General features: G+C 37.3%; 2 protein-coding genes across 2 annotated transcripts in view; one reads left to right on the top strand and one right to left on the bottom strand.

Annotated features, from left to right (window-relative positions):
- CYFIP2 (cytoplasmic FMR1 interacting protein 2) overlaps positions 1–24767 on the bottom strand; it is a 140830-nt gene that overhangs the window by 15888 nt on the left and 100175 nt on the right. Inside the window, exons 24-26 of the mRNA XM_031953599.1 lie at positions 24088–24231; positions 21709–21799; positions 19844–19974 (exon numbers count right to left, since the gene is read on the bottom strand). Of these exons, the coding sequence (XP_031809459.1) occupies positions 19844–19974; positions 21709–21799; positions 24088–24231 (366 nt within the window). The remainder of the gene's footprint in view (positions 1–19843; positions 19975–21708; positions 21800–24087; positions 24232–24767) is intronic.
- FNDC9 (fibronectin type III domain containing 9) overlaps positions 1–24767 on the top strand; it is a 47194-nt gene that overhangs the window by 5842 nt on the left and 16585 nt on the right. The gene's annotated exons all lie outside the window — the stretch shown is intronic.

The following is a 24767-nucleotide window of genomic DNA, read 5'->3' as shown; positions in this document are numbered from 1 at the left end:
TTAGGAGATTTTTTCCCCCATAAATAAGTCAGTAAGTGAAAAGCAATTCTCTAAGAAGAGAATGCTTAATAGTCATTAAGACTATTATAATAAAGAGCTAATCACACAATCATCTAGAGATCTCAAAATTCTACACGACCAAATAAGAACTTATCTTTCCCCCCAGATTCCCCCCCCTTTTTTTAATTTCCCTGTTAGAATACCACTACATCCTTCTAGGCCTCTAGGTTCCTAACATCAGCATTCTCAACTCCCCACAATTTTGTCATTTACTCATTTCACTGGTGTCCAAATCTTTTGGAGAGGTAAGAGTTTTCTTGGCAAAGATACCGGAGTCGTTTGCCATTTCCTTCTCCAGCTCATTTTATAGATGAGAAAACTGATGCAAACAGGGTGAAGTGACTTGCCCAGAGTCACCCAACTAAGTAGATTTGAACTCCAAGATTTGAACTCAGAAAGATGAATCTTCTTGTCTCCAGGACTTTATCCACATTGCCCTAGCTGCCTCATCTATCTCTCCTCACACATGACTAATTAGTTGCCAAATCTTGTTGATTCTATCTCTACAACATCTCTTGAATCTGTAACTTCTTTTCTACTCAAACAGCCACCACTCTAGTTAAGACCCTTATCACTGTTTGCCTAAATTATTTCCCAATTGGACTCCCTGCTTCAAACTTCTCCCTTCTCCAATCCATCCAACACAAAGCTGCCAAAGTGGTTTTCTTTGACCTCAGTCTGATCAAGTCACTTCCCTGCCTGAACTAAATAAACTCCAGGCTTTTATTATTTTTTAAAAATATATCTATGATCAAACGTGAATATTTCTGCCTGAAATTTCAATCTGTTTATCATCTGACCTTAATTTCCTAGTCTTCTTATACATCAATCCTCTGTACTGCCCTACATGTGTTCATTCTGTCTCTCTTTATCTCTCTCTCTGTCTGTCTCTCATTGTTTCTCTCTCTCTTTCTCTCTCATTGTTTCTCTGTCTCTTTCTCTCTGTCATTGTTTCTCTCTGTCTCTCTCCCTGTTCTCTCTCTCTCTCTCTCTCACACACACACACACTCACTCTCTCTCTCTCTCTCTCTCTCACACACACACACACTTTTCATCCCTTTCTACCTTGTTTGTGCCTTCAAACTGACTGTCCTCCTTACCCTGAAGTTCTCCCTCTTCACACCTCTGCCTCTGGACATCTCATGTTTCTTTTAGAGACATGGTTCAAGTGCCAGCTTCTCCAAGAAGTGCCATCTCTTGCCAAGCTACTTTGTGTTCATTTTGTATATATTATGTTGAGACTTTTGTATTTCTGAGATTAGAATATAAGCTCCTTGGGAGCAAGGGCTATTTCATCTTTAGCTTTGCATTTCCAATATGTAGCACATTGCTTGGTATGAGATAAGCACTTAAGAAATGCTCATTTAATGACTGGTTGTACCCTGCAAAAATACCCCTATCATCTGCGATGGTATTTGCAATTTCACCATTAGGTATGCATTCCTTTAGGTATCTCCTCTACATCATGATAAGCTACAAATATGTCTGGATTTCGGAATCCTTATAGTCAACTAGGCAGACAGTGCTCTGGGCCTGGAATCAGAACATCTAGCTTGAAATCTGGCCTTACTTAGCTGAATAAGTCACAACCTCTGCTTTCCTTTGTTTGCTCATCTGTAAAGTGGGGACAATAGCATTTATCTCCCATTGTTGTGAGTCAGGAGGATCTGAGTTCAAATCTAACTTCACACACTTGATACTAGCTGTGTGACCCTGGGCAATCACTTAACCTCAATTGCCTCACCCATAATAATAATGATAATTTTTAAAAGCATTTAGCACCATGCCTAGCACCATTGGAAGTGCTATATAAGTGTTACTATTATGATTGTTATTAGATATTGATTAGATATTTATTTATCTGATACTTCTTTCACATGATAGCCATCTGGGTTATTTTAAAGTCCCTTCTAGTGCTAATATTCTATCTCTAGCCTTCTGTGTTCTAAAGTCCCTTTCAGCTCTGACAAGTCTTTTATCAACTCCTTCCCAGTGAGAGGTTAAGAATTACTGGGTGAGACTGGGTAAATTTAAAGTAAATGCAAATCTAAACCTCTTAAACAAGAAGATTCTGGACTTTTTTTATTCCTCTCACAAAAATACAGTGATTCTTATCATTTTTAGATCATCTTCCTTCAATTCAGAGTCCTATTCCATTGGAATTCTTTAATAGAACATAGTATCTGAGTTGGGTAGAATCTTGAGTTTCTTGTCCAACCACCTCCCAGTATCACAGAACATCAGAGCTGGAAGTATCTTTGGAGTTTGTCTCATCCAACAGCCAAAACAGGAATCTCTTCTATAGCAGAGAGCAATTAGAATAGTTCCTCTTTAAATGGTACTCACTGTATTTGAACATTTTCAGGGATAAAGAATTTATTCCCTTATGAAGAAACAGCAAATTTTCATTTTTTTACACGGGTCTAGTTGGGAGGAAGCTTTTAAGTTGAGCTGAAATTTCTCCTCCTAAAGAAGAGAGATAATATGGAATAGCGGATGGACAGCTGCCCTGGGAGGCAGGAAGAACATGATCCCAGTCCTTCTTTGGAGATACATTGGAATGACAAAGTCACTTATTATCCTAGTGCTGGTGCCCAGAAGTGTCAAATTCAAATTAAAAACAGATCACCAATCTGTACATAAAGACCACTGCAAATCACAAAAGGACTTAATTTTTAAATGTAATTTTACCTGTGTTTTATAGTATTTATATATGGTATATTTGTATATAGTATAGTATAGTATATATATACAAATATTGTGTATTTGTATAATATATATTCTATAGTATTTTTTATTTATTGCATTAAGTTTCCCAACTATATTTTAATCTGTTTCTGCCAAACTCAGGAATATTGTGGGCTAGTGTGGCCTCTAGGCTATGTTATCAATTTTATCTGATTCTTTGTGATCCTATTTGAGGCTTTCCTTGGCAAAGATACTACAATGGTTTGCTATTTCCTTCTCCAGCTCATTTTACAAATGAGAAATTGAGATAAATAGGATCAGGGTCCTGGTAAATGTCTGAGATTAGATTTGAAGTCTTGAAGATGAGTCTTTCTGATTCTAAGCTCACTACTCTATACAATGGGCCATCTTGATGCTTTTTGATGATTCTACTTAGACAACTCTGTAAAGCTGAAGGAAAAATATTGGACATGCACCAGTAGAAGGGGTTTCATCACGTAGGAGTTTCCTCTGCCACAGAAGTCACAGACCACTATCTCTATAATTCTACCACTTAATTTTAGTTCTGTTTTCTAGGTCAAGCAGAACTATCATAATATTGTAAGATCTGGAGGTCCTTTGATTCAAAATCTGGAGCTCTTTCTGCGACATTATATAAATAACATCATATGTTTGAAGACTGCTAACCATGGCTCTTAAATTTTTTTTGCTAGAAGTGATTGGACACTGGACTGGTTTCTTACTTCCTTCTGTCACATTCTATTGAAGGTGTGGAACAGATGAGAAATGTGAATTTCTTAAAAGACGTACTTTATCATCCTCCAGGAAGATCTGGGCATTGTTTGCCCATATATTTGTGATATACTGGATGAGTTTAGACACATTATATTACCTTGCAAAAAATATTTGTTTGGAGTTCATTAGTCTGGGACTTTTGTAAATGATTTAAAATTAGGGAGAAAGATAGAAGAATTATCCTTATTCTCCAGCTCTACACAAACCCAAAAGGGATTACAAACTTCCAGTTTAAGTGCCAAACTCTAATTGCTCTTCTCCCACTCTCATCTTTTTCTAGTCAACATCCTCTTAAAAAGCTGGACCCTAGAAGCTCCTAATAGATTTTCTTCTGTAGACTAATGTCTTAGCCTCAAAGGAACTAAAACACAGTATCATTTCCTTGTGAGTTCTGACTTTTCAGTCTTAGTGAGGCTATTTCTTGGTACAATTGCTGATTTTCAAAGACTTAGATGAAACACTTTGTAAAATAAGAACCTTTGGAAGGAATCGTCCCCTGCCCCCAGAGAAAGAACATTATTGTACAATAAAAATATTGTAGTGGAAAGAGTGGAGTTTGGGCACTATGTTTGAATTCCAGGCTGTATTCCAGCCTGTAAAATCTTGGGAAAGTTACTTCATCAAGAAACAATGTATATGAGGATTTGAGAGAAATATGGGAAGTTCTGTATAAACTAAGGAAGAGTGAAGAAATCAGAATCAAAAAAACAGTATACACAATGACAACAAAAATATACATGAAAACAATCCTAAGAGACAGAATTATTATTATCATGATATCTAGTTATTATAATGTTTAATTTTTGTTTTAATTGATTAAGCATATATGCCTTCTCTCAGTAGAAAATAGGCTTTTGGTGTGGCTTTTTTTCTTTTTTGATGTGTTGGTTCTATTGGGTGAGAGTGCTAAATTAGGAAATAGCAGTGACATTAAAAACCAGAAAAGATCAATAAAGCATTAAAAAGAAAAAGCAAAAACATCTCTGACCCTTAATTTTCTAACCTATAAATGGACTAGATAATTTCTCAGGTCTCCTAGCTCTAATATTCTTAAATTCTATACCTAACTTGTCCTTTGGGGTTCATTGCTTATTGCCAATCTTCTTCCCCAGTGAAGTAATGTTCATTTAGTAAGCTATTTATGATATGCACAACTGATTTTCTTTTCCTCATCCAAGATTCTAGAGAAAAACATTCAGAACAGAGTCTATTTATGATAATTCCTTGCCTTTTCCTCCTTTCCTTTCTCCTCTTAAAATGCCTTCTTCCTCTCAATCAAAATTCTATTCCTCTCTCAAGACCCAATTCAAACCCTACCCTCCTCTATGAAGCTTTTCTGAATACTTCAGCCTACAGAAATCTCTTCTTTCCCTAGATTCTACACTTCTTATTTTTCTCTTTAATTTTGGCACTGATGCAGGTGGCCAGAGGGCAGCACTGACTAGTGGACAGAAAGCTGGCCTTTGAAGATGTAGCTTCCTGGCTTTCACAGCCTACTTCTGTTGCATACTAACTGCATTATTTTGGGCAAATCACATCACTACAGTGCCCTAGGCAACTCTATAGTACTGTAAGTTTTTTTTTTTTTATTAATAGTTTTTTATTTTCAAAATATAAGCAGAGATACTTTTCAACATTTACCTGAGCAAAACCTTAACACTGTAAATTATACTGAAGGTGAGTGTCTTCATTGCTAGAAGTTGCCCTGGAAATTCCCTACATGGATGAAATGCAAGTTTGGTCCACAAAAATAAAATAAAAATAAATCATACATTATTTTTCAATTATACATGTCTTATCTTTATGAGGAGATTGTTTCTTCAGTGAATGGTCCCTGTTTTAAATACCTCTTACCTCTCAAAAGTGCCTAGAACTCCTAGCATAGGACTCAGGAAAGAGGGTGGGCTCAACAAATACTTGAATTAATATTCATGTTGAAGACTGGATTATACCACTGAACCTTAGAATCCATATCCATTGCTGAGTGTCATGAGCTCAATAAAGGGAACTGTTTCACTTGTTAATAATATTAGTAGGTCCCCTGATAGAGTGCCTGAAGTCAGGAAGATCTGACACTTATTAGCTGTATGATCCTGAGCAAGGGCACTTAGCCCTTTTTGCCTCAGTTTCCTCATCTGTAAAATGAGCTGGAGAAGGAAATGACAAACCACTCTAGTATCTTTGTCCAGAAAATTTGGGTCACAAAGAGTCAGACATGACAAACAGCTGAACAACAATCCCCAAATTGACTGTAGGATGAGTCATCAAATATCCATCAATCCAGTGTCCCCAGAAGAAGAATGATAAGCCTGAGACACTGAAAGCACATACTGAAACTTGGAGATGTTCCAAATATCTTGCAAATACATTATTTGGAGTGGGCATAGGGGAGTCTTTTCAGGATACTTCTGAGAAAAAAAAAGAGGATCTCTCTGAGAGTTGGCTACATCTTGTTAGTTCAGATGAAAGGAAAGAAATGCCCACATTTTCATCATTTTTGTTCTGCCTGGCATACTTTTTCAGTAGAGATGATTGTCTCTTTTTCACTGGGGTTTCTGTTGAATACTTAGTAGTAGATGCTAAATCCATGTATTTGTGCATATTTTTCCTGAGAAGAGGGCAGATTGGCTTAAAGTATTTTTAGCACTTATATGAAAGGATAGGCTAATTTGAGATCCCATTTATTGAAATGCTAAGCATTTGTATGACAAAACCTATGTACTATACCTAGCACAGCATGTTCAGATAAGCATTCAACTATTTTTTAGTAGATAATCTGTTTGATTGAATATTTACTATTTCTCTAATAGATGCCTCATGATCATAAAGTACTAGGTCCAAAGTCAGGAACACAAGTTAAATCCAACCCTGGGCACTCATTAACTGTGTGATTCTAGGCAAGTCACTTCAACTGTTTGCCTCAGTTTGCTCATATTTAAATGGAAAAGAAATTGTAATTGTCTTTGCCAAGAAAACCCCAAATAGGGTCATGAAGAATAGGATACAACCGAAATGACCGAGCAACAACAACAAAATGGGGATACCACCTACCCCCCAGGATTATTGGGAGAATCAAATGAGAATATTTCTAAATTACTTAGCATGATGCCTGACAAATAGCAGACCCTATATGTTAGCCAGTGCTAACTACTATTATTAATCTTTCTAAAATATTAGTTAAATCACATAATTTCCTTTAAAACTCATTGATTATTGTGTACTGGACTGAGCTTTTCAGGTTTTCTAAAATCTGGTATCCTGCCAGTTACTCAGATTCCTCTTCAATTCTTCCCTGATGACCCTCCTAGTCTAGCTACCCTAATCTCTTGAGGGGAATGTGAATATCATTTCATGATCACTTTAATTCTTTTGTTCATTTTTTCCTCTTCCTGGGAAGCCCTTCCTTCTCCCCTCTGACCATTTAAATTTTACTAGAATAAAAAACTCTCACCTCAGTATTTCTCCATAGCACTTACTATCTCTATTCCTTTTCTTTTTTTGCCACTCTTTATTTGTTGCCTTGAAATTACTATTTGTTTTGTATATAATGTTTTTATCTTGTCTTCAAACAAACCATATCACCCATCCCCAAATGTATCCTCCTGATGATACTGTATCCCTGACCACTCTTTCTACCCTGGCTGTACTTTCACTCACACTAGTAATAAGATCCACGTCGATCATATTTATCCAGATCCTGGCATCTATTGACCCTCTCCACCCTTCTCTAATTAGGATAATTTTTCTTTTTAAATTACTTTAGTGTATGTATGAGTGGAATATGTGGGATACTCGGAAGGACTAGCACCGCTGGTGTGAGGTCCTGCTGAGCCCTTGTCAGGCTGCTTATCCATCTTTGGTGTTACTTGTTACCAAACTCCTACCTGTGGCTCTAAGAAGCTGTAGCATGTGGCAGTGGCCACATGCCAGTAAAACTGGTTGAGCAGAAGACCTAAATCAGATTGTAGGCAACTTACAGTGATAGCTATCCCAAGCACACCCTGGTGAAATGGCAGATGGGAACAATTTGTTCCAGTGGCAGCTGAAGCAGATATTGTAGAATCTTAGAGTTTGGTCAGGCAGAGAAAATGCCATGATCATCCACTGAATACTGAGCCATCTCCAGTAGTCTTGACTTTTGTCCTGCCACTGGACTTGAAGATGCAGGAAATGAGAGAATGAACCCTCACTTAAATTCAATTCATGCACAAGTCAAAACATCACCCATAATATTCGTCCTCTTCAAAAATAAGACATAACCACAAAGAATAATAATTTAGTATATGACTCACAGCCTCTTGTCTTTTTCTCTACCCAAATTCCTGCTCTATATACATATTAATATTTTTTCAAATACCTTAACTTCCCAGCTCCATAATTTACTCAATTCCCATGACCCACTCCTCTACTCCACCTGTTACATAGAATAGTCATATATACCCTTGATTTTGCCATATAATGTTGCCTTATTACCTATAGATGTTCCACTTCTGTATTCATGAGTTATGGAATTCTTTTACCTGATTATGATCTTTTATCATATTCAGCTTTCTCTCTGCCTTATAATTCCTATAGTTCATCACCACTGACTTCTGACTCCCCCCCAATCTTTTGTTCTTTGCATATTTATCGTATGTTTTTTCACTATCTCAACCCTTTGGTAAATCAACTCTCATTATCTTCTACTCTCAAGTCCTTTGCTTCTTTATCCTGTACACTATTATGACCTGCCAGACTTCCTCTGTGGATTACTCCCATCATCCACTACTTTTACTCTCATTCACCTGCTGCTTACTGGAGCTGTAGAAAATCATTAAACCATGCTGATTGGGTCCTTTATAAATTTATATGACATAATCTCAATTGCACCCGACAGCAAGGTGGTCTTTTATACTTCCTTAATCAATTCAATTTCCTATTCACCACAGTTATTTCAAATCCTTTTTCTTCAAGTCTATCATTGTACTCTTCCTCCATCCCCTCAGCTAAAGACCTTGCTTAAAACTTTGCCAAAGAAGTGAGGCCATTTGCCTTAGCATAACAAAAGACTAATTATAAATAATTGAATTTCAAGAAATATTTGTTATATCAATAGAAAGAGAGATTGAAGGATAAACTTAATTGGCTTTTTGTTTGAGATTGAATCTTTTCATGTTGCTGAGGCTGGAAATGAAGTGGTCACTTATGGGTCTGCTTGCTCTATTTCTGATCTGGGTTATTTTGCCCTTCTTTGGATAGCTTGGCAGTCCCTTGGTTCCAAGGTACCAAATCTAGTACCAGATTTAATGCAATAAAGGGTACAGATATGATCTTTCCTATTCCCCCCAAACTAAACCTGAACTATAAGTGCTCTTCTGATCTTTAGGGAATTTATTTTTGTTAAAACCATCTAGTTACAAATTGGCCCCCAATATTAGCTCAAATCTAAGTTGCTGAGTAACAGATCTGGGTGGGATAAAAGTCTCTCTTAGTGGAGCAAGGACATGAAGACTCTTCTAAAAGGAAAAAGGTTTAGCAAGTCTCAAGCTGCAAATACTAGTTGAAAAACTTGAGGCACTCAATGCCAGCCTTCAGTATCAAAGACATTCCCAGCATCTGGTGGATTTCTTTACTGTTGTTATATAGGGCAGCCTATGTTTTGCCATCTAGAGTTAGCTGAGATGTGTTACAAGCCACGTATTGGGACTATGGTACTTTGAATTCAGCTGGAAATGTCCTGGAGCTAAGGGAGGGGGGTGGAGACCAATTCCATTTGTTACAAATCACTGGGATATGAAATCACCAAATTAACAGACTGGAAAATTGATAGACTGGAGAAAACATGAAATTAAATTCATGTCTTAATTAAAGTGAAAATCAGTTCTTCTTTTCTCATGTCTTGAAAGAGAAATTTAATGATAGCAAATTGATACTACCTATACAGAGATACTGAAAAGGACACTTTGTTTCAAAAGGCTAACTATTAGCAAGCCAGAAAGAAATGCACATGTGGATAGAAAAGTTCCTGACTAAATATAGGATGGTTGGGAACTCACAACAAGAGACACTAAATCATTTCTAGGATCTTAGGCCATGTAGATTCCTTCTTTATTTTTTCATTAAGACTTTTTAATTTTCAAAACACATGCATGGATAATTTTTCAACATTAACCCTTGCAAAACTCCATGTTCCAATTTTTCCTCCCTTTCCCCCCATGCCTTCCCCTAGATGGCAAGTAATCCAATATATGTTAAAAATGGTAAAATATATGTTAAATCCAATATATGCATACATATTTATACAATTATCTTGCTGAATAAGAAAAATCAAATCAAAAAGGAAAAAATGGGAAAGAAAATAAAATGCAAGCAAACAACAAAAAGAGTGAAAATGCTATGTTATGATCTAAATTCAGTCCTCTCTCTGGGTATAAATGGCTCTCTTCATCACAAGATCATTGAAACTGGTTTGAGATTCTGTCTTTCTTCATGGAAATATTTCATAAGTCCAGGAAGAAATAGGCACCTGGGTCAGCAAATCTTTTCTTTCTCAAAATGTCTCATCTGGCTATCTATTATATGATTAGGGGAAAAAGCCTTGGTCCCCAAATCAGTAAACACAGCTTCAAATCTCAGCTCTATCCCTACTAGTTGTCCTGAGCATCCTGAACAGTTACTTGTCAATGTAGATTTTAACAATTTGGTTAGGAGTAACCAAATTGTAGTTACTTGGTTGTAACAGACTTAGATTACACTCGTCCACAGTCACACAGATAGGATGGGACAGGGGCAGGACTTAACTCTAGGGGCTTTTTGATTCCAAGATCATCTCTTCTTCTACCCCCATCACGAATTCCATGCTGCCTCTCAATATGTATTATGGGTTGTTATTATTACTCCCCAGGACCTTGCTGGTCTATTTGACTAATCTCTATTAAATTATTTTGTCACTTGCTCTCTTAAGGGAAAAGACCTTCTAATTCAAATGAATGAATGGCCACAAATAAAAGACACTTTAACAGGTCAGCATCTATCCGTTCTGCCTATGGATGAGTCTGCTTCTGTGTCAAGTTCAACTTGTGTGGGGGTTCCACTCCTACTGTGGGGTCATTGGTGATGAGCCACAAAAGGGACTAACTGCCAAGCAAAGCCATCTGGGCTTGAAGCCATCTCTCTTGAAATAAATCCAGAAATAAAGGCACCCTTTCTTGTCTTTAAAAAGGAACACAAATCAGCCAACTAATCATCTTTATGGAAAGGATCTCAGAGACAGAGAAGCTAAGAAAAGAAAGATAATACCATGGCACACGAATCAGGGTGACACATGGAGACTTATAGCTTCATCTCTTAGAAGGATTTGGAAAGAAGCCTTTATATCTTTCTAATTAGGGCTCGAAAGCATGCAGGATTTTATTTGCTTTTTCATGCTCCAAAATTTATATTATCTCATAGTAAATCATATGGATGGCTGGAATTATAATGGTTGATGAATTGTGGATTGGCAGATGTCCTTACCAATTAAAGCAAAAAAAAAAAAAAAACAAAATCCAACAAACCCCAAACCTAAGTCAAGAGTATATAATTATATATATATATATATGGCATATAATATGGGTGACATAGCTCCCAAAGAGTAATGAATATCTGGACAAAGGAAACATAATATTCCTACTCTCCTATTCCTCCCCTACCTCTCCTTGTACATTTATTGCTGTTTCTACTTGGTCACCATTTTCCCCAAAAAATAACTTGAGGTTTTAAAACTGGACCTATGTGGTATCATTATGAAAAAACCAAACCAAACCAAACTAAAACACAATAACCCAAGGGAATCTCATTTATCAGCCACACACTTAAATACTTGCTAAATGAATGAAAATGGTAAGAAAATACTTTTGTAAATAAAAAGGATTGTATCAATGCTAGTATTTTCATTGATCACAATACTCATGATTCCATATGAAACTGGATATTTATTAGGGATTAAGAGAGACTAAGGGAAACTTCTCCCTGACAGCAGAATAAATTTTAAAAAGTTGATTGTAGGTTAATATTCTGGCATTAGAAAAAGCACAGTTTTCTACCAGAAGGGGAAAAAAAATCTGTCTTCTATCACCAAAGATGCCCTTAATAGACCTGAAACCTTTCTACTCTGTAACTCTAATTAAACAATCTATAATCAATAATAAGCAATCAATATAGGGAGTGCCAATGCCTTGGCTAGTTTGCCAACAAAATTTAAGCCTCACTATTTCCTCTGGAATATAATAAAACCAGATCTAAGCTTGACTGCATTTTGTCAAAGGCCAGAGTACAGAATAAGTACCATGTGGGCCTTCAGGGGGGGGGGGGGAATGCTTTTTCAGATAGAACAAAATTAAAATAAATTTGAGAATGATCTTCCTTAGTAGTGGTGGGATCTGCTCCCTTGTACAACTTGAACTCCTATATAAATGCAGAATCACAGAGTTTTAGAGTTGGAAAGGTTCATTCAACTCACAGCTAAAAGAAATCCTTAGTAGAATATCCTTGAAAAATGGTCATCAAGTTGTTCTCTTCTTGAAAACCTTCAGTGGTGGGGGAGGGAAGGACTCCACCATCTCATGATCAGTTGGAAGAAAGCAAATTGGGATTCACAGATTCTGAGTTTGAGGATATTGGTTCTGCCACTTACTGCCCCCAGTGATGGTGGTGGGCAAGTCTCATTTGGCTTTATGGAATCATGGACTTTGAGGGATGGAAGGAATGTCAGCAGTCACCTCATCAGCACTCGTACCTGAAAGGATTCCCTCCTATGACACAACTGACTAGTCGTTGTACAGCTTTTGCTTGAAGGCTTTCAAAGAAATCCAGAATCAAATATACCCCAGAGCTACTCCTGACTTAGGTTTGGGGTTTATTGGGTTTTGGTTTTTTTGCTTTAATTGGTAAGGACATCTGCCAATCCACAATTCATCAACCATTATAATTCCAGCCATCCATATGATTTACTATGAGATAATATAAATTTTGGAGCATGAAAAAGCAATTCTTGCCAGTCCTGACACAAAACCTTCCATCTCCTGACTGCATTTTCACTGGATGGCTCCCACATCTGGGGTATATTTCCTCTTTGTCTCTGCTTCCCAGCTTCCTTGACTTTTTGGGTGGTTTCTGCTAAAATCCTGCAAGAAGCCTTTCCTAGTTTCTCTCAATGCTAGCAGCTTTCTTTTAGGATTATATCCATTTTTTTTTTTTGTGTGTGTAAAATATCTAACTTGTCCATATATTTATGAGTTATCTCAGTTAGATTGTAAGCATCTTGAGGCCATGTAAAGTTTTAGCTTTTTTTTTTTTTTTTTTTTTTTTTGGTTCCCAGAACTTGAGTCCCTGGCACACAGTAGGTACTTAATAAATGCTTGCTGGCTTGACTTGATTTGAGTGCTACTTCTAGAAAGCTGTAATTTTTTTCAGGAGTTTCTCTTGACATTAAGCCTAAATTTCCTTTTTTGCAACTTTTACACATTCTTCCTGGTACTATCTTCAAGGATCAAACAGAACAACCTAATCTTTTTTCAACATTAACAATCTTTTGAATAGTTGAACTGAGTTATCATGTGCCTCTTAAGTCTTCCCTCTTCCATGCTAAACAGGTCCTTCAAAATAAAATGAGTTAGGGACTTCTGGATCATGGGATCAACAAGATAGGGAACATTTCTCTGCTTCCCCAAGGCTTCTTAAAATCCTCTAAAACTGAAACTATGCAACAAAGATAAAACAACTTCAGCTGTCTCTATGGTCAAGAACCCAAGAACCTAAAACCCAAAAGAACATTTAAAAAATTCAAGCTAAAATGATTTAGTCTATCTGATTTCTAAGGTTTCTTCTACTCTAGAGCTATGATCCTATAAAAACTGAAGCAACCCATTCACTTTTGGATAATATGCTAAAAATCATTCTCAGTTCAAGCTTTTTTTTTTTGGTGAGGCAATTGGAGTTAAGTGATTTATTTGCGCAGGGTCACACAGCTAGGAAGTGTTAAGTGTTTGAGATTGTCAACCCACCTTTAATAATCTGCCTACTTAAATTCAATTCACTTGCAAGGCAAGAAAGACATCAGCCTCCTGAGATCATTGGTCTTCTTTGAGAATGAAGGATCATAACTACCAATATGACACGGACTCAAGGCTATGTGCCAGTCTAATTCCTCTAGTTCCTTTCCAACTTTACCATGTCCTTTTTTTCTCTCAATAGTATTTTATTTTTTCCAAATAGGAGTAAAGATAGTTTTCAACATTAATTTTATAAGACTTTGTGTTCCAAATTTTCTCCCTTTTCCTCTCCCCTCTCCCCTCTCCAAGACAGCATTCTGATACAGATTAAATATGTGCAATCCTTGTAAACATATTTCCATATTTGTCATGTTGTGCAAGAAAAATTAGACCAATGGGAAAAAAAACCATGAGAAAGAAAAAGCAAACCAACAAACAAAAGGTTATAGTATCATAGTATATAACCTTTTGTTTGTTGGTTTGCTTTTTCTTTCTCATGGTTTTGGATCCACATTTAGATTCCTTAGTTCTTTGATCCACATTCAGATTCCTTAGTTCTCTCTCTGGACATGGATGACATTTTCCATCCCAAGTCTATTTTACCATGTCCTTTCTCACCCATGTCATACAAAACTGAACACAATACTCCAGATGCCATCTGACCACAGCTGAATATGAGAGACTCTCTATCACCTCATTATTCCTGGAATCTGTGCTTTGTTACAATGGCCCAGGATAGTTTCTGGCTGCTCTATCTTACTGCTAACTTATGTTGAGCTTATGCAGGTCATTTACACTCCCTCTCCATTCTGATCTTTTTCAGACAAACTGCTTACAAAGCATGCATCCTCCATTTGTATTGGTGAGGGCGGTCTTTTGAACCTAGGTAGTAATTACCTTGCATTCATTATCATTTAATTTCATCTTATTGGATTCAACTCAATGTTCTTGTCTTTTTGCATACTGGATTTGGCATCTAATGTGTTAACTTTCCTTCCTAGCCTTCTATTATCTGCACTCTATCTATGCCGTTGTCCAAGTCATTTGTAAAAATGTTAAACAGCTTAACCTCAAGCACATAGCCTTGGAGCACTCCTGCCAATTGACATTGTTAGTGTATCAGTCTTATCTTCTTGGGCCATCAATGCTATCCCTGTCTTCTTCTTTTGCTTCTGCCAATAAGATGCTTTAATAACTATTGATGCTTACAACATTGATACTTTTTAATGAGAGTATACAACATTTTGTAAAGGAAACCATCATACCAATATATCAGCATATCCATCTATGCATTATCTAAAGTAATTTTATTTCTGATTGTTGAGACAAAATAAAAGTTTTAAGAGATGAGTATATGTCAGTATTTGTCAGTTAAAAATTATATTTTCCGAAATTGTTATTGTAAATAGAATTATTCCAAGACATTTCTGGCATAGTTCCAATCTCATGGGGAAGAATAAACGGTAATAACATAGAAGCATGGAATATTAGAACTAAAAGAGACTTTAGAATACATTAATCTTACTCTGTAAATTCTGTTACAGAGAAGGAAACAAACAGTGGCCAATTGAGGTCATATAATTAGTGGGGTGAGCAGGGACTAAGTTTTTTGATTCCCAATCTAGTACATTTCCATAATGTCACTGGTATAGGGAACAACTGGATGAGGGAATGCTCTCTGGCAAAATCAGTACCCTATTTGCATTTTATAGTTCCACATTGTTGCCTGGAGCTCTGAGAATTTAAGCCCAGGATCATGCTGCCAATATATGTCAGTGGTGAGACTTAAAAACCTAAATCTTTTTGACTCTGAGGACAGCTCTCTAAATCCACCACTCTCATAATGTCTATAATACTTATTATGATTCTACATAATAAAATCGCCATTCATTATATTCCTATTCCCAAAGGTTTTAAACAGTCCCCCATGTCTAAAAGGACTTTAAAAGGTAGAAAAAAGCCCATGAAATATGAATTCCTTACCACTAGTCAGGTTTCCCTTTTAGCTATAGTGCCTATTTGTACAAGTCATAAAATGAGTTCTCTGAATTATGCAGAAGGACAGATTTCAAGGACTGATTCTGTCAGAGACAACAGTGAATTTTCCTGCTTTGAATCTGTTTGAATATGGGATCTCTCTTGCACATTTGTGTTTCTGTCTTGCATCTGATCTATTAATGTCTCTGAGATTTAAATAAATAAATCAAGAATTCTCTGTGTCTCAGTGCTGTCCTGTGAATAAAGAATACAGATACAGATATCTGAGCTGGAAACACAACTAGAAGAAATAATAAGTAAGAAAGCTACAACACTAGGAAAATCTTAGCAGAAGCAGAAATTTTAAACTAAGAACAAAGTGGATTTCTGAGAAGTAGCCAAGAAATCTCAGACCAAGAATAAAAATCTAGAATATGGTTGGGAAACCAGAGAAAAGTTTAAGAACTAAAGTTTAAAACAGGTTGAAGACAAACCAAGAACAGTGTGATCTGGTAGTGCAGATCAGTGGAGTAGAATGCAGATCAGTGATTAGAGGAGTGGAATCCTAGAATTTTGGTGTTAGAACTCATTCATCACACAGAATGATGGATGAACACATACTCTGACACCCTGGGCAAATGATCTTCCAGTCTCTTTGTAAGGATATATATTGAGACAGTAATAACTCCCTCCAATGCTGGTCTACTTTATATATCTAGGATCACCTAAAGTGAAAAGTATACACTTAGATTATCTTTACTGCTTTTAATAGTTATTGTTCTTGTTATAGTAGTTATTATTTGGCCTTAGTGGATGTTACTACTGACTAATCGGGCATGTTGGGGATGGTACTGGGAGTAGGTAAGAACCTAGAAATTTTCTACAAGCAGCTAGATGGCACAGTAGATAAAGTGCCTGAGCTGGAATCAGGAAAACTCATCTTCTTGAATTTAAATCTGGCCTCAGATATTAAATAGCTATTCACCTGGGCAAATTATTTCACTCTGCCTCAGTTTCCTCATCTGTAAAGTGAGCTGGAGAAGGAAATGGCAAACTACTCTAGTATCTTTGCCAAGAAAACCTAAAGGGTGCCATAAAGAGTTGGACACAACTGAACAACCAAACTACAATAAGAAGTTTTCTAGGGGTAGATGGTAGCAGAAGAATGTAGGTAACAAGAATACTGGATCCATACCAGTCAGCAGTGAACTGGGCCTGGGATTATGAGAAGATCCAAGATTCAAACCCCAGTTTTGCTACTTAATGGCTGGGTATCCTTGAGCCAATTGTTTCCCTTCTCTAAGCTACAGATTTATCCTCTGTAAAAGGAGAGAGTTAGATTAAATCATCTGGATGGTTCCTTTCAGCTCTAAACAGTGCGACCATAGAAAGTAGCTGTAAGCTGACCCCTTCTGGTGTTTGCTGGTATAACCAATAAGGCACTGACTCAAAACATCCCCCTGATTATGAGGGAACCAGCAAACTTTAAAATGTCAATAGTTTCTTGATTAATTTGCTTTCAAATGACTATTCCCTCTGGCACTTACTGGGTAGGGGACATTGTAGAGGTTGCTAACCAGTATCTTCTCAAAAAAACCTTTAGAAAGAGATGATTAATAAATACTTTTGACTGATTGGAACAATTAGATTAGAAGCATGAAGCTATTAAAGCTGGAAGATCCTCAGAGGTTATCTGGTCCATTTCTCATTTAATTTTCTTTTTCCTTTCTCCAAAAAAAGGTTTTTGTTAATGCCTTTAGTTTTTCCATCACAATCATTTGCAAAGAAATTCCCTGTTCTCCATGAGCCTTCCCTTGTAAACAGAGAAAAATAATTTAACAAAACCAGTATACATTCCCTGTTCTCCATGAGCCTTCCCTTGTAAACAGAGAAAAGTAATTTAACAAAACCAGTATACTGCGGCCAGCTCTAACTGGAAGACAGTTATCTTTTCAGGGTAAGGATTTGCATCTCAGAAATCAGCTAATGCCCTAAATCAGGACTTGATTTATTGTTTTGTCCATTGTCTATACTTAAGAAAGTGATGGAGAAAATGTTAATAATGTAGGTTAAATTTAAAAGTGGGTATGACTCATACATTTTTCCTCCCCCAGGGAGCTGATTGTTAAACACTGACTAGCACCACAGTGAAAGAAAAACCCACAGACATAGTGACTACATCTGAAGGCATAACCCAGCATTTTGCAAATGAGGGAACTTAGGTAAAATGGAGTAGTAGCATTAGATCAGTTCTGAAGTCATGATATTATGATCACGAGTTATTCAGTTTTCCTGATAATACTCCAGTAATTTCATTGAAACTTCCAACTTCATTTTTTCTTGGAGAAGTTCCTCCTTAGCTGCTTCAGCACTGATGATTTTCTGAGTGCATTTTCAGCAGAAAGAGAAGAAAATCGTCCCAGATAATCCTGGCCCTTGTTTTAAATTCTCTTCCCCAAACACTTAAAACTGCAGATCCATTTAAAAAATTAAGGAGGAAGAGATTTGAGCCTCTTGTCTGGTTCCATCATAATTAATTGAGTGACCTTGGGTAACTGTTAGTAAAATGAATGGGCAAGGCTTAGGCAATCATTGATTTCTTACCCTCTAATACCCTCTGATTTGTTGTGTGTGTCTCCATGTCCTTTGTGAGACATAAGATGATTAACCAGATTGAAGTGAGTCAGTCTGAGGGAAAAGATTTTCTCTTCCTGATCAATACTCATTCATTTCTACTTTGCTGAAAATTGTCCCTCTCCTGGGGGCAGTAAGTGCAAACTTGATGGATGATTTCTGAACCCAGGCTCCTAATTAAAGGTCAGTAAAAGGGGATAAAATGAGACACATAAATAGCAGCATCAGTGCATTTCCCTATTGGGGGCTTTTATCTTTCCAAGGCCTTGGACTAGCTTTCTAACTTTCTCCAGCTGCTTCTGAGGAGAGGTCACCATGGCAACGAATGGCCACTCCATGTTGCTAAAAACCTGGTACCACTAAAAGGGAACAATGAGCTGTCTCAAGTGTCCATTAAAAGAAGAGGAAGTCGGTACTACCTCCCTAGAGAGGGGTTAGAAGAGCAAAGCCATTCTCATTTCATAAAAGTTTTTTAAAAATAAAAATGAGATCAGGCAGAGCTTTTTGAGATACTTTTGTTCAAATCCCTCATTTGACAGATGAAGAAACTAAGGTTCAGAGAAGCCATGTGACTTCTCCATGATCATACAGGTTAATAGTAGTAAAGTTAGAATTGGCATCCAGTGGCAGCTAAGTGGTGCAGTGGATAGAGCACAGACTCTGGCATCAGGAGGACCTGAGTTCAAATCTGTCCTTAGGTACTAGCTGTGTGACCCCCAAGTGCCTTCCCTTTCCTTCAAAAAAAAAGAAAGAAAGAAAATAACTGGAATCCAGCTGTCCTGACTTAGAGCTCAGTGTATTATCCTTGACTCCTCACCCCTTTTCATCCATTCAGTTGCCAAGTCTTATTGATCCTATCTCCCTGACATCTTTTGCACATGTCCTCTTCATTCCCTTCACATAGCTATTCTTTTAGTAGGTGGACATCTGCAATGACTTTCTAATTGATCTCTCTCCCTCCATTCTCGTTTCTTTTCAATTTGTCCTCCTTGCAGATGCCACATTGATATTCTTAAAGCACAGGTCTGAACACATCACTCCCTTGCCATTGCTTCTTGGATTAAATGCAGCCTCCTCTGGCACACAAAGCCCTTCACAAACTGACTCTTTCCTATTAAATATTATTTTCTTTCACACACTCTGTAGAACAGCCAAACTGACCTTATTGTTATTCTTCACATTCAACATTTCACTTTCCTCTTCTAAACTACGTTCCCTACGTCTAGAAGACGTTCCCTTCTCATCTCTGATTCTTAGAATTGTTAGAGAGGGATGTGTGTGTACTTTTTTCCCATGAGAGAATGTAAGCACCTTAAGGGTAAGTACTTTTTCTTTAGCTTTTGGATTCCCAAGTACATTGCAGAGAGTATGGTACCCACTAAGTAGTACACTTAAATACTCACTGGTTTCTGCAAAGACTCCTCTACCTCCCTCATCAAGAGGATTCTGAAACACCTGAAGTTAATTCAAGAATATCACAAATTGCCTCCACACTTTCCCCTACTTTGTTTCTAATCACAAAATAGCTCAGACTAAAATGCGGGGATTAGGGTAATACATCAACATGGACTGAAACTTTGAGAGTGTGACCTTTTTAAGAAAAAGCATGGGAAATGAGCTAAAATAAGATGTAAATTGTGTGGCTGAGGTGATGTGAGGACTGTGGCCCCAGGCCTTACCAGAGCTTGTTCTATGAGGAGACAGAAGAGAATGGCATTGCCCACTTCCCTCAGACTCTGGAACACATCAGTCTTGAGTTCTGCATACTCAATGATGTCCTTCAGCTGGTGATGGAAAAACTCCAAGATCCCTAGGGAGACAGAGGAGGCAGATCATCAGAGAGCTCCCAGCTGGCTTCTTTTTTAAATATTCATTTTATCTTATTTTATTTTTCAATAGCATTTTATTTTTCCAAATACATGCAAAGACAATTTCAACATCCACCTTTGCAAAACCCTTGTGTTCCAATTTTTTCTCCCCTTCTCTGCCCTGCTCCCTCCTCAAGACAAACAATCCAATATAGATTCAACATGTCTAGCTGGCCTTTTTGGGCTGAAATCCTGGGTGAGATTTAGGGATGAGAAGAAATGAAATCTGGGTACCCCAAGATACATCCTTGCTAACTTGTTTTAGATTCTACTGGGAGAGAGGGGGTAAAAATTGCCTGGTGCATAATCTACAATTCACAAGAAGAAAACCCAGAGGGAAACTGGGTTTCCCAATGCAGGGAAATGTCTCATTCCAATCTCAAATATAATCTCCTGCCCACGTGCATTGGTCCAAGGCCTGGTCCCTGCCCCATTCCTCTTGGTCACCAGACATCAAGATGCAAGGAGACAATTATTTGTCTGCTTAGTCATGGAATGACAAAAGCTTCTATTTCCTATCTGACTTTCTGGGGTGCTATGAACACTTCAGAGGCCTTTTTCATAAGGGTAAATCATTTCAGGAGTTTGAAGGAAAAGGTCAGATGGATTGGTATATAATAATTATAAGAACAATAACTAACAGTTATATAATATGTGTCAGGTACCGTGCTAAGTGCTTTACAATTTTTCCTCAGTTCGAGGAGTTAGATGCTGCTATTATTTTCCTTTTATAGATGAGGAAATGGAGGCAAATAGATTAGTTACATGTCTGAGGTAGAATATGAACTCAATTCAAATGTCAAGTCAAGGGTTCTACCCAATAAACTACCTCATTGCCCCTATTTATTATTATTGTACAACCATCTGTATTTTTCAAAACAATTCTATATTCATTATCTTGTTTTATCTTCCCCAAGAGAAACAGATTGTCCTAGGGAAGGGAGGGACAGTTCATAAGTCAGAAAAATTTGGGTTCAAAAGCTGCTTCTGATGAGAACTGGCTGTGTGACTATGGATAAGTTATTCTCAGTGCTATTAGCAAGCCTTTCAGACTTCAAATGGCAGAGACTATGTCCACCTGAATTAGTAGGAGTTTTTTCATTTAGGGGTCTTTTATCAATGGAATCACAAGTCTAGCCCCTAGAGAGATCTCCCTCTCTAGCTTGGTACATAGATAGGGCACTTAGAATTCTTACCCTTTTCCCCAACTCTCTCCCCAATGACAGAGGAAGAAACTAAGGTTTAGAGATGTAACTTACTCAAGATCTTCTAGGTGGTTACTCAAGCAACAAACATTTATTAAGCACTCCCCTTGTACCAGCCATTCTGTTAGGTGCTGGGGTTAAGAAAGGCAAAAACAAGCATCAAGAAGTTGATATTCTAACGGGGGAGACAACATGTAAAATCTACGGGTAAATAAGAGTAAGATCACAAAAAAGTTAAGACCTGGAACTTGAACCCAAGTCTCCTGAATTCTACCTAGTTCATTGTTACCCTGATGCTGCTGTGCCAAAGGAAAGCTCACCAAAAGCAACTACTTGGACAGGGGAAGGTGAGCTTCTTGAGGGCAAGAACCCTTCTATTTTTGTCTTTGTGTTACTCCTTAGTGTGCCATTTGGCTTTCAGTAGCCATGAAGCAAATGCCCATTGAATTAAATGCCTTTCCCAAGACTAACCTGGGGAGCCATATTCATGCCGTGGCAGTCTGCATATCTTGGGCATCACCTCTATCAGGGTCTTCACATACTGGAGGATGGTTCCTTGTAGCTGGCAAAGGAAAAAAGAAAGCATGAGAAGAAAAGAAAATGTTAGGCTCAAGTTCCATTCATGCCAAGGTTCCTTCTCTGAAATAGGGACCCAGAAAGGAAAGACCCAAAGATGGGAGTCTGAACCTAGATACTGTCTCCTGAATGTCAGTACATGAAAACACAGATGGATTCCCAAGCCTCTCCACAATCTCTGTTATCCCTTTCTCCCTTTCTCCCAAATTTCAGCCAAATTGGACTGAATTCTTATACCTCAAGACTCACAGGGAAGCTGGATTAGTCATGTTCTCCTTAACCCTTTAAAGACAGAAGTAGCAACAATGGATATTCAAAGAGGTGGATTTAAAGCTCCATCCTTAAAATGTCCTAACAATTAAAGCCACCCAGAAATGCAATGGGATGCCTCCTTAGGAGCAGATTTTCCTCACTAAGTGTTTTCAGGCAAAGAATACTGGATAGGTTACAAAGTCGCTTAGATTTGGGTTGGACTAAAAGCTTTTGAGGTCTCTTCCAACACTGACTAATCTTCTGTGACCTTATGTCTTTGCTTCTGCCATTACCTATACTTGGGGTGGTCCACCTGTCCCTCAGCTTGTTGAATTACTATCTATCTTTTACAATTCAACTGACATGTCCATTGGCCCATGAAATCTTCCTTAATTCTCTTTTCCTGCTCCTCTCCCTGACCCCAGTTGGCAATGACCTTCTCCCTCATACTCCACCTAGCACTGTTTTGTAACTCTGATGTACTTATGGATAGTCTTGTTATCTTTGTTGGTATCTTGTACCCCTACTATATGATAAGTTACTTGAGGGCAAGGAATCTATCTGATCTAAACTTTGAATGTTTACTGGGACTTTTTGATGAGGGATGAGGGTACAGAAGAAGAGGTTAGGCAGGAATGAGTGGGGTTCCTTCTCTCCAAAGCACAAGCAGTTCTGAGTGAAGGAATTCACTAAACCCAGAGACTATGGTTAAAAAAAAAAAAAGGTTTATTGTTAAAGAAACACCCAGAGGAATTCTCTTGGCCAGCTTATCATTCTCAAGGAAGAAGTGATCTGCAAAGAGTCATTTTTTAAAACCCATTTTATGTATGAGTCTAAGGGAAGTCTCAAGTAAATGTGAAATCTTGCTAGGGGTTGTGACTTCTCCCAAGAAAGCTTATCTTGCTCTGAGAGGATGCAAGACCATTTGGGTTTGTAGATCAAAGGAGACAATTTTTTTGTGTTTGTAATTTTACAGGGCTCACTCGGTCATACAGGGTTCATTCTCATCATTAGCACAATGCTCTGTATGTTATATATACTTAGTGTTTATGGTATTTTGCTGTTTCACACATGGTATATGATAGAATATATGCAGTACAATGTACTGGTGTATAACCCATGAATTTATCTGATGTTTTCTGAAGCTATTTTTATTTCCTCATCCAGAAGGCATCTTGTTGATATCCTCTCCAATCATTACACAAATGTGTATAGTGATGTTAAAAGACTGTTTAACTGTTCTCAGGATCTTAAACCCAAGAATGTGGGGGTTTTACCCTTTCCCCTTCCTCAAAGAAGAAGATGAACCCTGCTTCTTCACCTTGACCACGTGTTTGTATCCTGTGATCATGCCCTCATGCTGGAAATTGCTGCTACACCCTCTCAGTCAGAATCTCATCCTGGCAATAAGCCAGATTTGTGCCGGAGCTAGTTAAATGAGAGTTGACTGTTAAATTTTCAGTGTGGGCATTTAAACTTTGAAATAGAATAAAAAATATAGTTTTAAACCAGAGCTTGATTTACTGTTTTGTTCATTGTCTACACTTAAGAATATGTTAAATAATACATGTTAAATTTTAAAATGGGTTGTGGGCACATATTCCCCCTAGAGAGATGGTTGTTAAACATTTACCAGTATATTCCTAGATTGAACTATTGATTTGGGAAGAGCCAATCAAATCTAACCAGCCTTCAATCTAATGCTTGACTTCTCCATTTTCTACCACTTGCAATCAAATCCACAGTACCCATTGTTTCTGGAAAGGATGTGTTAATGAATTGTACCACTGTTCCTCTGATATCCCAGACCCAAACGCTTCTATTAGAATATAAGCTTTTAATGGGCAAGTACTGGTCCACCACTGTATTTCTATTCCCAACAGTTAGCACAAAGTAAAAGCTTAATAAATGCTTTTTATTCATTTATTAAAAAAGACTCTCATTATTAATAAAACTTAGCTAAAAGTGAAAGTGGGTCAAGCCTTCTGAAGTCAAAACTAGTTTGTTCAGACTTGAACTTACCAAACTCTTGACAATCTTCAGCAGTTCTTCCATCACAACAGCAATGCCCTGATAACCCAGAAGCCTGCAGATTGTCTTGAAATGAGGTGGCCCCACAAAATTCCTATAGGAGCTGTAGATGTGACTGTAGGCAATATTGAGGGGCTGCAAAAACAGGAATGTTTGCAATATGAATGGAGCACTGAAAGATGGGCTGATTTTTATTCTTTCCCTGAAAATTGTGTTTTAAAATTCACCTGCTTTAATTAGACTAATCCTTATTTTTAAAAGAGGGATAATGAAATATATCCCCCACCTCTTAGAAAAGAAATATTAGATTAGAGGAGAAGGATAAGGTATTCATGTTCATACGTGGCAGAAGTGTTGCTTTGCCTTGTTTGATTGTACTTATTAGGTTATTTAATATAAGAAAGGATTCTGGGGGTGGAGGAGTAGGTAGTTAACAGTAAGTGATTAATGGGGAAAAAAGAGAAAATATTATTTAAGAAAATAAATAAGTATCTATTTCAAGTCGTGTAAACATTTTCTAGGTGGATTTTTATAAGTTAGTTAAAACATTCTTCTTCCCAGTTTGAGCTGACTTTTTATAATCTGGAAGATAAGAATACTTAGATGATGTAATAATGACTAAAAGTAATACTGAATAAAATATTTACAAGAACACAAACTCCACAAAAACC

The sequence above is a fragment of the Sarcophilus harrisii genome, chromosome 2 (assembly GCF_902635505.1).
Source record: "Sarcophilus harrisii chromosome 2, mSarHar1.11, whole genome shotgun sequence".
In the NCBI taxonomy this organism is placed as follows: Eukaryota; Metazoa; Chordata; class Mammalia; order Dasyuromorphia; family Dasyuridae; genus Sarcophilus; species Sarcophilus harrisii.
The sequence above is the reverse complement of the archived record's forward strand: the minus strand, read 5'-3'. Positions and strand labels throughout refer to the sequence as shown.